The 13,342-nt window shown below is 35.5% G+C and overlaps 2 protein-coding genes across 2 annotated transcripts; both read right to left on the bottom strand.

The window, feature by feature from the left end:
- Positions 1–723: 723 nt before the first annotated feature.
- LOC120253403 (calcium-transporting ATPase 10, plasma membrane-type-like) lies at positions 724–5,919 on the bottom strand. Its single transcript, XM_039261742.1, has 7 exons — positions 5,013–5,919; positions 4,230–4,284; positions 2,188–4,139; positions 1,955–2,113; positions 1,703–1,874; positions 1,327–1,625; positions 724–1,226 (listed from the first exon to the last, which is right to left on the bottom strand). Exons 1-7 carry the CDS (start codon positions 5,187–5,189, stop codon positions 978–980), a joined length of 3,063 nt encoding a protein of 1,020 aa, XP_039117676.1. The 5' UTR covers positions 5,190–5,919; the 3' UTR covers positions 724–977.
- A 4,054-nt stretch (positions 5,920–9,973) lies between these two features.
- Positions 9,974–10,924, bottom strand: LOC120253386. Its single transcript, XM_039261724.1, has one exon. It carries the CDS (start codon positions 10,922–10,924, stop codon positions 9,974–9,976), a length of 951 nt encoding a protein of 316 aa, XP_039117658.1.
- Between the last annotated feature and the right edge of the window lie 2,418 nt (positions 10,925–13,342).

Genomic DNA, 13,342 nt, shown 5'->3' with positions numbered 1-13,342 from the left:
AAACATTAATTTAATCTATTTATTTATTTTTATTAAAAAAAACTACAATAGCCCATTCAAGGGTAATTAAGGGCATATACAGTTATAAAGTTAATAACATTAATTTTAATTAAATAAAAATATATGAAAATCTTGACTATTAGGAAAAAAAAAGGACAATAAAAAACCAAATAATTGATCATATTTAAAAACAATTTTGGTACAAATTGAATATACACTTTAAAAAAAATTCCATATTCATCCAACGATTTTAACTTGGATTTAATTAGAGAGAAAAGATCATAAATAATAATTAAATAGACAAGCAGTCTGGAGATAAATCATAATACGTTATGTTTAAGTTCATATTTTTAAATTTTTGTTTAATTTATTATGTTTTATTATAATATTTATTTTAAACATATTTACATATTTGAATCATGTTATTTTTAAGACTTGTTTTTTCTATTTACTTTGGGATATTATGTATATTGGTTGGAAATTAATTATCTTTTGCTTTTTCACACATTCCAAGCACTAAAAATATTATCAAAACTTTGCATTTATTATAAATTTTAAATTATAATAAATCACTTAACTTTTCCTTTTCAAACATACTCAATATTTTGGACAAATAAATATAAAATTAGAGATAAATTAAGGTGCACACAACACACACTAGAAATGAAAATATAATAAATAAATCACACAAAAAAAAAATAAAAAAAAATGGCTAAAAGCCAATTTACAATCTCAAACCATAAAACCATAAAATCAAAACAATAGTTTCATCACATGAACTTCTACAAATTCTTTTTCCTAAGTAAAAAAAGCTAATTGAAAGCTGCTCAAAAGAAATAAAATCTCAGCAGCAAACAATACTAAGCTTTTGACAAGCATTCAAATTTGTTAGATCTATCAGGTCCTATAAATCAAACATTACAAGATCAGTGTAGTTGATGCTTAGCATTCTTCGCGTGATCGATGAATCGGATCTCTCATTTCGATCCCACGGGAATCAACTTGACCACTGCAGCAATAGGCATGCCGAGAAACCCGATAAAGATGCTGAGGAACCACTGCAGAAATGACAATGGAGTGGTGTTTGCAAAGTCGCCGAGGAACTGAATTATTATGAACTGGAAGAGTACAGTGCAGGCAAGAACAGCGACAAATACATAGTTCTTAAACATGCCATGGAACACATTTATCTTCTCCATCTCCCTTGAGCTGATCTCATTGAACACCTGACACGAAAAAATTATATATATATATATATATATATATGAAGTTTGAGCTTAAACATCTTGAATTAGAGATGAGTTAAAATTGCGCCAATGAGCTTACTTGGCAAAAGACGAATGAATTGAAAATAAGTGTATTCAGTGTGAGGTCGGCAATAGGACCCTCGAGGCGGAAGAGTCCTTTCCCTTCGGTTTGGAGATACCATATCACTACAAACTGATAGAAAGATTGCCCCAAGATGTTTCTCCACATCACATTGCTGATGAAATTACCCGTCCTTCCGACTGGTGTCCTTTTCATTAGATCGTCGGTAGGTGGTTCGGTTGCTAATGCAAGAGCCCCGAGTGTATCCATTATCATGTTCACCCATAGCAACTGAACGGCAGTGAGGGGAGCGCTCCCTAAAGAATTAAGAAATCAATCAGAAAATCATGAGAATTAACTTGTTTATTGGCAATCATAAGATGTGAGTACTCACCGGTCAAGCAGGCCGAAGAGAAATTAACAACTAGAGCAACCACATTAACAGTCAGTTGAAACTGTACAAATTTCTGAATGTTTATGTACACAGAACGTCCCCATTTGGCCACTGTTACGATCGTTGAAAAATTGTCGTCGAGAATTATTACATCAGCACTCTCCTTCGCAACCTGCATGAAACAAATAATGCTGAGCAGACGATTTACTAAATGATTTAGACCATTATATTTTGAGAAGAGAAAAAGAATACCTCTGTGCCCGCTATACCCATTGCGAGACCAATATCTGCCTCATGGAGTGCCGGAGCATCGTTCGTGCCATCACCAGTCACAGCAACGACTTCATTGAACATGGTGCGGAGGTGTTTTACCAATGTATGCTTATCTAACGGTGATGACCGAGCCATTACCTGATAAATTAATACATAAGCAAGTCAATAATGCAGTTAAATCAGAGGAAACCCACAAGGCGAAAAAGAAATACCTGAATTTTTGGAATCAAATCTTTCAGTTCTTCTGGACTCTTTTCTCTGAAGACTGGACCTTCAATAGCAACACCACCATCTGTAAGAATGCCACATTCCCGGGCAATCGCCTTTGCAGTGTTTATATTGTCCCCGGTAACCATCCTCACAGTAATCCCCGCTGATCTACATATCGCAACGGACTCTTTAACACCAGGCCGGACAGGATCTTTGATGCCAACAATTCCAATACAAGTAAATCCTTTAACAGGAATTTGTTCCTCATCTGAGAAACCATTTTCCATTTCCATATAGGCAAGGCAGAGTGTTCGAAGAGCTTCACTAGCAAAGCTGTCGATTGTCTTGTTGAGATGACTGACCATTGCTTCATCAAGGGGTACAACATTGCCTTCATGATCTAAAACCTTGTCACAAGCAGCTAAAATTATTTCGGCAGCACCTTTGCAGTGACCACGGCAACTTCCTTCTGGAAGTTGCAGCAACACTCCCATTCTCTTCTTTACAGAATTGAAAGGTTCAACTTTAAGAAGCTTGCATTCCTGACGAGTTGCCAGAAAATCTCCACCAATTGACAATCCGAACTCCAACAAAGCGGTCTCCGTAGGTGTTCCTAAAATTTCCCGTTTACCATCTTGGTTAATCACAACTTCTCCACCGGTGTTATTAAATATTGATTGGAGAAGAGTCTTAATTACAATGTCTGGAAGCTGCGATCGCATGCTAATAGCAACCTCGGAGTCTGCAACATCTTTGATGTTCCCACAGATGCAAGCTTTGACAACGGTCATGTGGTTAGTAGTCAGAGTTCCAGTCTTATCACTACAAATGGATGTCGATGAACCCATAGTCTCGCAGGCAGCAAGATGCCGAACCAAAGCTTTATCGTTCATCATCTTCTTCATCGCAAAAGCAAGGCTCAGCGTGACAGCCAAAGGCAAACCTTCGGGAACCGCAACAACAACTATTGTAACTGCAACCGCGAAGTACTCCAGCATCTCCAAAGCATCATCACCGGACCAGATCAGATATGTACCATCATAATACTTTCGGCTAATTAGTCCCTGAGCGAGCACTGCAAATGTCACCACAGCAAAGAACAAACCAATTTTACCGATGATAGTTGCAACTCCGTTTAGTTTAACTTGCAAAGGTGTTTCATCATCGCCTCCTTCACTAAGGGTGGCCATCAGCTTTCCCCACTGAGTCCTCATGCCAACGGTGGTTATCAGCATCTTACAAGATCCATCTTGAACCTTAGTTCCAGATAAAAGAAATGGATTCTCACTATTCACCATAACTGGATCACTTTCACCTGTTAGACTGGATTCATTGATTAGCAGAGAAAATCCTGAAACAAACAGTCCATCAGCAGGAACTTGATCCCCAATCGCAAGATGCACGATATCACCCGGAAGAAGTTCATATATGGAAAGCTTCTGCCTAAAACCATTCCTTGTGACTTGTATGGATATTTTCTTCTTCTCTTTGTCCAAATCCTTGAACTGTAACGATTGCCGGTAATCGCTAGTTGCAGTGACAAACACGACGAGAAGAATACTGGCAACAATCCCAAGGCCATCATGAGCACCTTTTGGCCATCCTTCCATGGCAATGCCGACAACCAAAGAAACAAAGGCACATACAGCGAGAATCATCAAGGTCATGTCTTGAAGTGCTTCCCATACAAACACCCAAAAGCTTCGAACTTGGCTTTCAGCAAATTTATTTATGCCAAAGATCTCTTGCCTGAGTTTTAAACTGCCCTGAGAGCCAACAAGGCCATCGCTTGTCGATGTAGAAAGTTTCTTTGCGATACCATCTACACCACCATGCGATTTCAATTTCTTCACATCATGGCCTTCAACTATTGATCCTAGTTCTTCAGCGCAAATTTCAAAACCCGCTGCTTTGACTTCTTCAGGTACTTTATATTCGCTACGTAAAGCAAGACCTGAAGACAACAGAAAATGTCAGCATAAACAAGAAAATCCAAAAAATAAGTACAATAAAATTCAAAAAGAAACAAAATCAGATGACTTGCCATGAATAAATTGAAGTGCAGCTTTTGAGACAAGTACGGCAACTCGTAATTTTTCCTGAAGAGGCAGCACATTTGAAATGAATAGATGTTAATAGAGGCACCAAATACATGGTGAACATATGCAACATCATCACTATTGCGACAAAAGGCGCACCAACATGCAATCTCATTAGCTAAAAATGAGGAAAAATATCATTTGTAAATTGTGAGGTTTGAAAAATGTGTAAACTTTCAAATATCATTTGTAAATGACCATTATCAGCAATAATGGAATTTGTGCATTCTATTCGTGTTTCCTAGTGCATCAATTCAGATCCTTAATATATGTAGTTATCAAAGGTGAGAAGTTAACACAAATATATCCAAATGAACTGAACTAAGGAACCTGCCAAAAATTTGCATGTAAAGAAACCAAACTCACTACAATGTCTGCCAACAAAACTTCATGAATGGTTGGTTATTCATAAAAATCCATATTTAACATCATATAATCACCATCATGTATTAATTCATGTCATTGCTCACTAAACATCATCTAACAACACTAGAACTTGTTTTTTTTTTCACAAACAATAACTAATTCTCATGGAAACACATTACTGCATTCCATCAGAAAACTCCACATTCTCAGATTCTAAGCACTAATAGAATCTCCAAACCCTAGATCAATGCCTCAGTTATCACAAAATTGTCACAAATAATTTCATTTGTCACAAAATTCAGATCCAAAAGATACAAGCACACTACATTCAAAACAAACAGGAAAAGAATTAAGAGCAAGACCTGATTGGTTCTCTTCATAGCAGCGGCCTCGGAACGCTTGGAGAGGTTGGCAGTGAATCGAAACCTTCTCTTTGGGTTCTTGACCACACTGCAGAGCCTCCTCCATCGTTGCAGTGCCTCATCAGACGAGTTCTTTGACTTCACTCCACCAAAATTTTGATTCAAATAGTTCTCCATTCTTCCCCAAAATCAAAACGGTTTGCAAAATCCAAACTTTCCCTCTGATACCCCACCAAAGCCCCCCCAATCAAAGCAGAACTCAAGCACTCAATCCCAAATAACACATGCACTCACAGATTGAAAGATCCAAACTTTCCCTTACAACCTCAATCAAATCCCAAAATTTGCACACCCTGAGCGATCCAATATTCCTCTCTTATACTCCACCAAAGCTCACAATCACCAAGAAAACACAGGAAACCGACACAAGTACAAGATCCAAACTTTTTCTTCTGGTACTCAATAATCCCCCCCACTGCTAAGAAAATGTATGAAATCAACGAAGCACAACCATACACACGGAAACAAGAAGCAAGATCCAAACTTTCCTTCGTATCCTCAACGCACAAGACTAAAACGCGTGGAAACTGAAGCAAAGATGGCTCTTTTCCAATGAAGAAACATCCATGCAGATGGGTTGAAGGAGTAATAAGAAGAATGAATAGGATCCGAGAAAAGATGAAGGCGGTGTGGCAAGGAGAGCTTGGATTGAGGAAAGAGGGCGGAAAAAGAGGAGTCAAATGTCTAACAAGAAGAGGACATGTACTCAAAGATTAAACAGAGAGAGATCAGAGCATGAGCTTTGATGAAGCTGTGATTATTGGTGGAAGGGAAAAAAAAAAAAAAGGAAATTTGGCTTTGCAAATGGGAAGGGTTGGTGTGTTTTGTTTTTGTTGACTAGCTTTCTAGAAATGTCTACTCTCAAGTCTTTTGAGAGGGAGCTTCATGCTACCTTCCTCTGTCCATTTCCTTGGATTGTTTTATATGTGTTTATTTTATATATTAATATATATATATATATATATATATCATCTATAAATGTCCATAAATAAGAAATCTATGGACGTCCAATTATCAGTCATTGGATCATGATCCAACGATTGACATTGATGAAACAGTATTATTACTATAGCATATACTGTTTATCAATATTAGCCGTTGGATCGAGAACGGCTGATAATAGACATTCATAGATTTTTTATCTATGAACGTCTATAGAAGATTAGTCCTCATATATATATATATATGTCAATATCTAGAGACACATATAGTTTATTCTTAATTAAAAAAATATGATTTATTCATAAAAATTAATTAAATATTTAAAAAGATTAGCTTTGGTCACATTAATGATTGATTTGGAGTTCCCATTCAAAAATATAAGTTTTTTTTTTGTTTTCAAAAGGGACATTAACAAATAAGTACGAAAGTACATAATTACAATTGTTTAATTTTTATATTATAAAATATTATGGGAATAATTCACCACCACTATGAGTCTATGAGATCTCATTTAAACTCAATAAATAATATTTGGGTCAAAAATAGTGTATAAATAATGTTACTACAACATTCATCACAGGAATTTGACCATGCATTTTGCCTATATATCACTCAAGTGATAATACATTACTCGGCAATGATTATTGAATATATATATATATATATATATATATATATATATATATATATATATATATATATATATAAGAGTTGAGAAACATATATTTTTATAAGGTTTTTATTAATACTGTACCCAAAAAGGCAATATGACAAAAACCAAAAAAATATTAAAACATTAAAATTGATTCAAAAAATACCAAATACTTTATATTTATATATATGAGAAAGTGTAATTTGGGACATCCATAGAACATACCCAGATTATTAAAAGTAAAAGAGAGGATTAAGAGGAGAGATAAAAACAATTTGATATATGAACAGTGACTGACCATGATACTTGTTCTAAATAGATTAGTGTGGTGTTCTTTGTGTTTAATTTAAAATTTGATGTTCTCTACAATAGGTCTAGTAAAAATAGAGTTTGACCAATATCTATGAACGTGCGCAAAGGATTGATCATATATATATATATATATATATATATGAGCATCAATCATCTGAGTATATTTATAAATTATAAGTCTATGAGCGTTTATGTTGGCCATTGGATTTCAATCCAACGGTTGTGCACTATATAAATGAATAATGTTATTGTGCTTACAAGAACCCAACCAAACAAAACTAAAAACCAAATTAAGCCTAATTAACATTTTAATCAGTTTGTGGTGTTTACTATGCCCAACTGCGGACATTCCGTGAACGTCCGCATCCGCAGTTGATATTTCTTCTAAATATATATTCATTAAAATCAATCTAATATTTGAAAGAAATTTTTTATAAATACATTTAATTTTATCAAAAATTAAGCATTAAGAGGAGTTAGTCCAAGTAATAAAAGGTTGAATTTGTTGTGGAGTTTGAATCTATGTATTTAATAAAACAAAACATATAAAAAAATAATAATAATAATAATGACAAGTAATGTTTAAAAAAGTTTTTTTAAGAGGGTTATAAGTGAGTACCAAATACCAATAGAAAAATGCTTCTACGCATGTTATTATCTCAAAAGTCAATGACTTTAATATAAAATAACATGTTTAATTTTCGGATTATTCTACCAAGTTTCAAATTTTACAAAGCCAAACCAAATGTCAAATATTTAAATTTCTCTGTGGTATTTGATCCTCTCAAAATTTTTAACTAAAAATCAATATAATCAAAATCAAAATGAAATAACTGAACCAAATTTTTTTCCTTTTTTGAACAAAAAAAAACCAAAATCAAACCAAATGAACTCAATTGATTGAATGTGCAATGCAAAAGGTTATATTCATTTTTATACTTTTTTTATTATTTGGCTAATAATATTTTGTAAATAAGTTGAATAATATGAAAATAATAACAATAATAATACATCAGATTATTAAAGCTTAAAATGAAAATAAAGAATTTTTTTTTTCAAAAGAAAGAAAGAACAGCAGCCTTAACTTTAAGTATCAATAAAGGCCCTAAAACAAAATTATTTATCTGGGCATTGGGCCAGGCTTTGATATGAGTAAAGTTAAAGACAAGTATTGGGCTTTAATAAGAGTAAATCTCAAGACAAGTATTGGGCCCATTTCTCTAAACTTTATGAGTATGAGTTGGGCTGGCCAATTCCATATATTTATATACAAAATTATTTGTACTTTTTTCCTTTAGATTTATCCGTTTTTTTTCTTTGTCTCATACATTACCTTGTCATTGGTTATTGATGATATAAAAATATGACCTAAATGAACATTTGTGTTTTTTAATATTTAATAATTATTTTGTTAGTTTCTAAATGAGTAATTTTTGGTGGAGTTTTATTCCCATAGCAAGCATCGACAATTCTCCCTTTATCACACACAGAATTATTACTTTTTCTTTTTCTTTTTTTTGGACAAATGTGATGAGCGTCGTCAAAGAAGTGTGCAGTGTGCACAGAGCTAATAACAATCTGTCTGTATGACATCATCCAACCGACACAAGAATTAGATTACAAGTCTATTTTCATAGCTAGGAACTTTTAGTACCACTGTATTCAACACGTTTCAAACATGAATAATAAAGTCTTGTAAATCAGACATTATGCCCCAAACACCCTTTAATCACATGATTATCACTCACTCCCTTCTTTTTTTTTAATTTAAAATAAATAAATTCATATAAAAAATAACTGCAAAAGAAAGAAAGCCATGGGAATAGTAAAAAAAGAAAATTAGATAGAATTTAGTATTACGGTAAAAATGTTAAATTTAAGATGTGATTATTCTCTTCATTTCTCATTCATCTAATTTCCCATATGTTTTCTTTAACAACAGGGTTCAAAACACACACTAGCTATTATTTAATTTTCTTCACTAAAATTGTAACTCAAGTGCTAATTAAATTAATTTATATATTCATCAAACATACCATCACATCATCTGTCCCATTTAAGTTGCCACCTTTAGAACTTATATGCTAAACCATAATAAATAAATAAATAACACCAGACATTGTTATTTTAGGGTCTTCGTTATGAAATTAATGGGCTGGAACTACAAATAACACAAAAGGAAAAAAAAAAGAAAAAAGGAACTTAAAAATATATCCAAAATATTAGAGGTTTATTTAAGAAAAATCAAAATTCTAAAGATCGAAAGATAATTTTTCATAAAAAGTGCTAGTTTGAAATGATTCTAAATGATTAACAGCCTATTGATTTTTTGATTTTTTGATACCAGGGCTTTTACATATAGGGTATTCATTTCGGAGATGACCCAATATCAAATCTTAGAATTCATGGTTGCCTTTATCACCTGTGGATACGCTGATTGGAAAAAAGAGAAAGAAAGAAAAGAAAAAGTGGTCTTAGGTGCATAATGTGAAGTTTGATTGGTGATGCAGTGATGCTCCATGTCATTGCCTGAATAAAAAGAAGATATTGCTTTTATCCATATCTCCAATACCATGCACTATGACATTCTTGGTCAATCAAAGGCATGCCTCAAAAGCCAACCCCTAACGTTCATTTCATGGTGCCACTTTCATGTCATGTTTATTTGTTTATATATATCTATATATATATAATAGATAAACCCATAGAAAATAAAGGTTTTAGATATCAAGATGCTTATTAAAATTTATTTATTTTAGATATATATACTTCATAGTTATTAATATTCAAGTGCTTAGAAAAGCACCTCCTTTTATTTTTATTTTTATTTTTTTTTTTGAAAAGGTGGATAAACCACTACAATTAATAAAGATAGTACCAACCAGAAAATCTGGCGAACAAAAACCTCTCTTACCACAAGAAGTGATATAAGAGAAACAAAACAAACACCCTACGAGAATGAAGGATCATCCTCCCAAACTAAAACATAAAAGGACTACTCCGTGCTTCGATATGGTGCCTCCTCGGCCGTACAATCCCCCCTGTCCCTCTGGCTCCTTGACTCAAGGAACTCAAGGCTTCCTCTGACGATAGCCATGGTATCTTCAAGTTTCGCCTTAGCTCCATCTGCAAGAGCATCGAACCACGACAGGAGCATACGATTAATACATAACAGAATGCAAGTAGCAGGCAAAATTTTATCATTGAAGATTCTATCATTACGTGCAATCCAAATATTCCAGACTAACGCCTTGACCACTAAGTCCACTGCTACCCTACTGTTGGGCCGCACAGACCCCCTCCACTCCCGCCACACCCCTGTCATTGAAATCGGAGGCTCCGGAACGCCCAGCAGCCTGCAAAAGTAGCCCCACACATCCCTGGCAACAGGGCACTGAAGGAACAGGTGATCCACAGATTCTGTATCCGCATGGCACATGACACAAGTTGCAGTTGGGAGTTTGTTACATCGTCTTAATTCCAGATTGTCCATTGTCAAAATCTTATTTCTCCAGACCAACCAATTAAAAATGTTTATCTTCTTTGGGCATTTACTTTTCCAGAAGAATTTTGCAATTTCACACCTCACACCCCCATCAATAAGGAAGTTATAGAGTGACTTTACGGAGAAAGCCCCGGTTCCATTAAGCGCCCATCTTTTTATGTCCTTCACATCATTCCCACTATTCCGCCACCTATCTCTAATTTGAACTAAATCTGCATCCTCGCAGAAAGGATGCCCCTCAAGCAAGTGTGCCAAATCCTTGAAAGAAGCGTCTTGCTGTCCACACTCTCTGTACTGCTCATGCCAAACATACATGGGTGCTCTACCGTTGAGCCATCTATCTTTCCAAAAGTAAGTGTCCGCGCCAGAATTAACTTCACTTAGGACACAGCACCGTAAGATCGGATACACGCTCAGGACCCCACGCCAGAAGAACGACATCTTTCCCCTCCTTTTAGTGAACAGATCCCCGCAACTACTACCGTAATTAAATTGGATCACCTCAGCTCCTCCCTAATTACCGACATTTGCTAACTTCCACCACCACTTCCCCAGCAGAGCTAGATTGAAGTGATGAAGATCGAGAATCCCCCAGCCACCTTGGTCCTTGGCCCGGCATAGCGCTTTCCAGTTAACTAGCCTACACCCAGGTTTATCAATGTCTGGCCCCGACCATAAAAAATCCCTTCTTATCCGGTCAATGGCTTTAATCACCCACGTAGGCAGACGGAAGATAGACATCCAATAAGTTGGGATTGCCGTCAACACCGAGTTTAATAGGGTAATACGCCCGCCAATGGAAAGATGCCTACTCTTCCAAGAAGTTAATCGCTTACGCACTTTAGCAATAAGGCATTCCCAATCCTGCTTACGGGGCCTTCCTCCCGAGATTGGAATGCCCAAATATGTAACCGGTAACAACCCTACATTACAGTTCAAAGTCCCCGCAGCTGCCTCCTCAGGGTGCATCCCTTTCCTAACCGAGTAAAGACACGTCTTAGAGAAGTTCACCTGGAGGCCGGACATACCTTCAAACAGGAGTAAAATTAGTTTGATGATTCTGAGATCCTCCAAACCACCTGAAGTGAAAATCAGTAGATCGTCCGCATAATGAAGGTTGCACTTATTATGAAAATTACCCAGCGGCACCCCCACCAATACCATAGATGTTAGGGCATGTTCAAAAATTGTGCTAAGTACATCAGTAACCAAGATGAAAAGTAATGGAGATAAAGGATCCCCTTGCCGCAGACCCCGAAGGTAACGGATATAACCATTCGGAGCCCCGTTAACCAGCACATTAGCTTTAGAGGAGAAGAGGATGCTCTCAATCCATCCCATCCACCTGCTACCAAAGCCCCGAGCTTTGAGCAGGTCCAAAAGGAATTCCCAGTCTACCATGTCAAAAGCCTTCGCGAAATCCACTTTCAATGTAATACCCTGAACCTTTGGATACCTGTTGGAAAATATATTCAGGGTATTACTACAGTTGCAGTAAGATTTTTCTACGGAGTAATCTTGTTGAGAAACCCCAAGTGGAAAGAATAAGGACCTAAGTGTAAAAGTTTTTAAAAGATTTTGGGTTAAAGAGTAAAAGGAAAAGGATTGATATAAAATGTTTCTGGCAACCAAGGACTGAAAGGTAAGATGAAGGGATCTTTTTGAAATATTGTGCTATAATCCAGGGAGCATTGGATAATTTTAAAGGACCTTTTGAGAATACTATTTTATAATTCAGGGACCATTTGTGAGTTTTTCAGAGACTATTTTGTAAGAAATTAAGTTTTGAGGGACTAAATGTAAATTTCGGCTGAATCATAAGATTGGAGAAAAATCTAGAATTTGTTCATCTTCTTCTCTTCATCCTTCCTATGCTACAGTAACCCGTGAGAGAAAAATAAAATAAAAATGAAATTGAAAAGGAAAATGGGAGGCTTGAAGGAGTTTGGAGCTTGGAGAATGCCGGAGAAAGTTCACCGGAGTGTTTGTTTGCTTGGTAAAGATTTCTTAGTGTTGTATTTTCATGTATGTATGCATGTATGTATTTTGGGTGATTTTGGAGGAAATAATGAATTTGTTTTGAGGAAATCATGATGGAGTTGATGAGGGTGTTGTTGTGAAATTGTTTTTGTGTTGAAAACCTTGTATTTGTGATGAAAATTGCTTGGATTGGTGGAGTTGTTTGCCGGATTTACTGTAGCATTACTGTAGCACCGAGATTAGGGTTTGGTTTGGTTAATTAAGTTGATGATGATGATGATTAAGGTGTTAATGATGATGGTTAGATTGGAATTGGTTGAGTTAGCCAAGTTGATTTGGTTGGATCAAACCAAGTTGAAATTGAGTTGGTTGAGTTGAATTGATTTGGTTGAGTTGGGCTTGATCAAATCAAGTTGAGATGGTTTGGGTTTGGTTCAGTGATTTGGGCTAGGGTTTTGGGCTGAACCAAGTTGGTTCAATGGATTTTTGAATAAGAATTGAGTTGGTTCAAGCTGGTTCAGTGAAATTGAGTTTGGTTCAGTGCAATTAAGCTTGGTTCAGTGGAATTAAGGTTGGTTGAGATTGATTCAGCAGTGTTTACCCTAAATTGAGCTGGTTTAAATACAATTGAAAGCCAGTTGGATTATGCAAGATCGGATTTTAACCGATTGGAGTGAGTGGGCCCAATAGAGAGTTGATTATTATTTTTGTATTTTATTTTGGGTTTAAATGTGTTATTTATTTTTTTATTATATTATTCTTGTTAGGTGTTGTTCGAGTCTTGTGAGGGAGTTCAGGGTCTAGCAAGGAACCCAAGGACACCAGTGAGTTGGTAGTGGGCTATTATTTTTAAATAATTGATTAATTATTATTATTTTG

This window comes from Dioscorea cayenensis, unplaced genomic scaffold, assembly GCF_009730915.1.
Source record: "Dioscorea cayenensis subsp. rotundata cultivar TDr96_F1 unplaced genomic scaffold, TDr96_F1_v2_PseudoChromosome.rev07_lg8_w22 25.fasta BLBR01000075.1, whole genome shotgun sequence".
Lineage (NCBI taxonomy): Eukaryota > Viridiplantae > Streptophyta > Magnoliopsida > Dioscoreales > Dioscoreaceae > Dioscorea > Dioscorea cayenensis.
Note: the sequence above shows the minus strand (reverse complement) of the source record. Positions and strands in the feature narration are given on the sequence as shown.

Excerpts from the sequence above, each read along its gene's own strand:
- LOC120253403 (XM_039261742.1), bottom strand. The coding sequence starts at position 5,189 with ATGGAGAACTATTTGAATCAAAATTTTGGTGGAGTGAAGTCAAAGAAC. Across the intron at positions 4,140-4,229 it reads TGCACTTCAATTTATTCATG|GTCTTGCTTTACGTAGCGAA; the intron begins GCAAGTCATCTG and ends TGTTGTCTTCAG. Across the intron at positions 1,227-1,326 it reads ATTCATTCGTCTTTTGCCAA|GTGTTCAATGAGATCAGCTC; the intron begins GTAAGCTCATTG and ends TTTTCGTGTCAG.
- LOC120253386 (XM_039261724.1), bottom strand. The coding sequence starts at position 10,924 with ATGTCGTTCTTCTGGCGTGGGGTCCTGAGCGTGTATCCGATCTTACGG.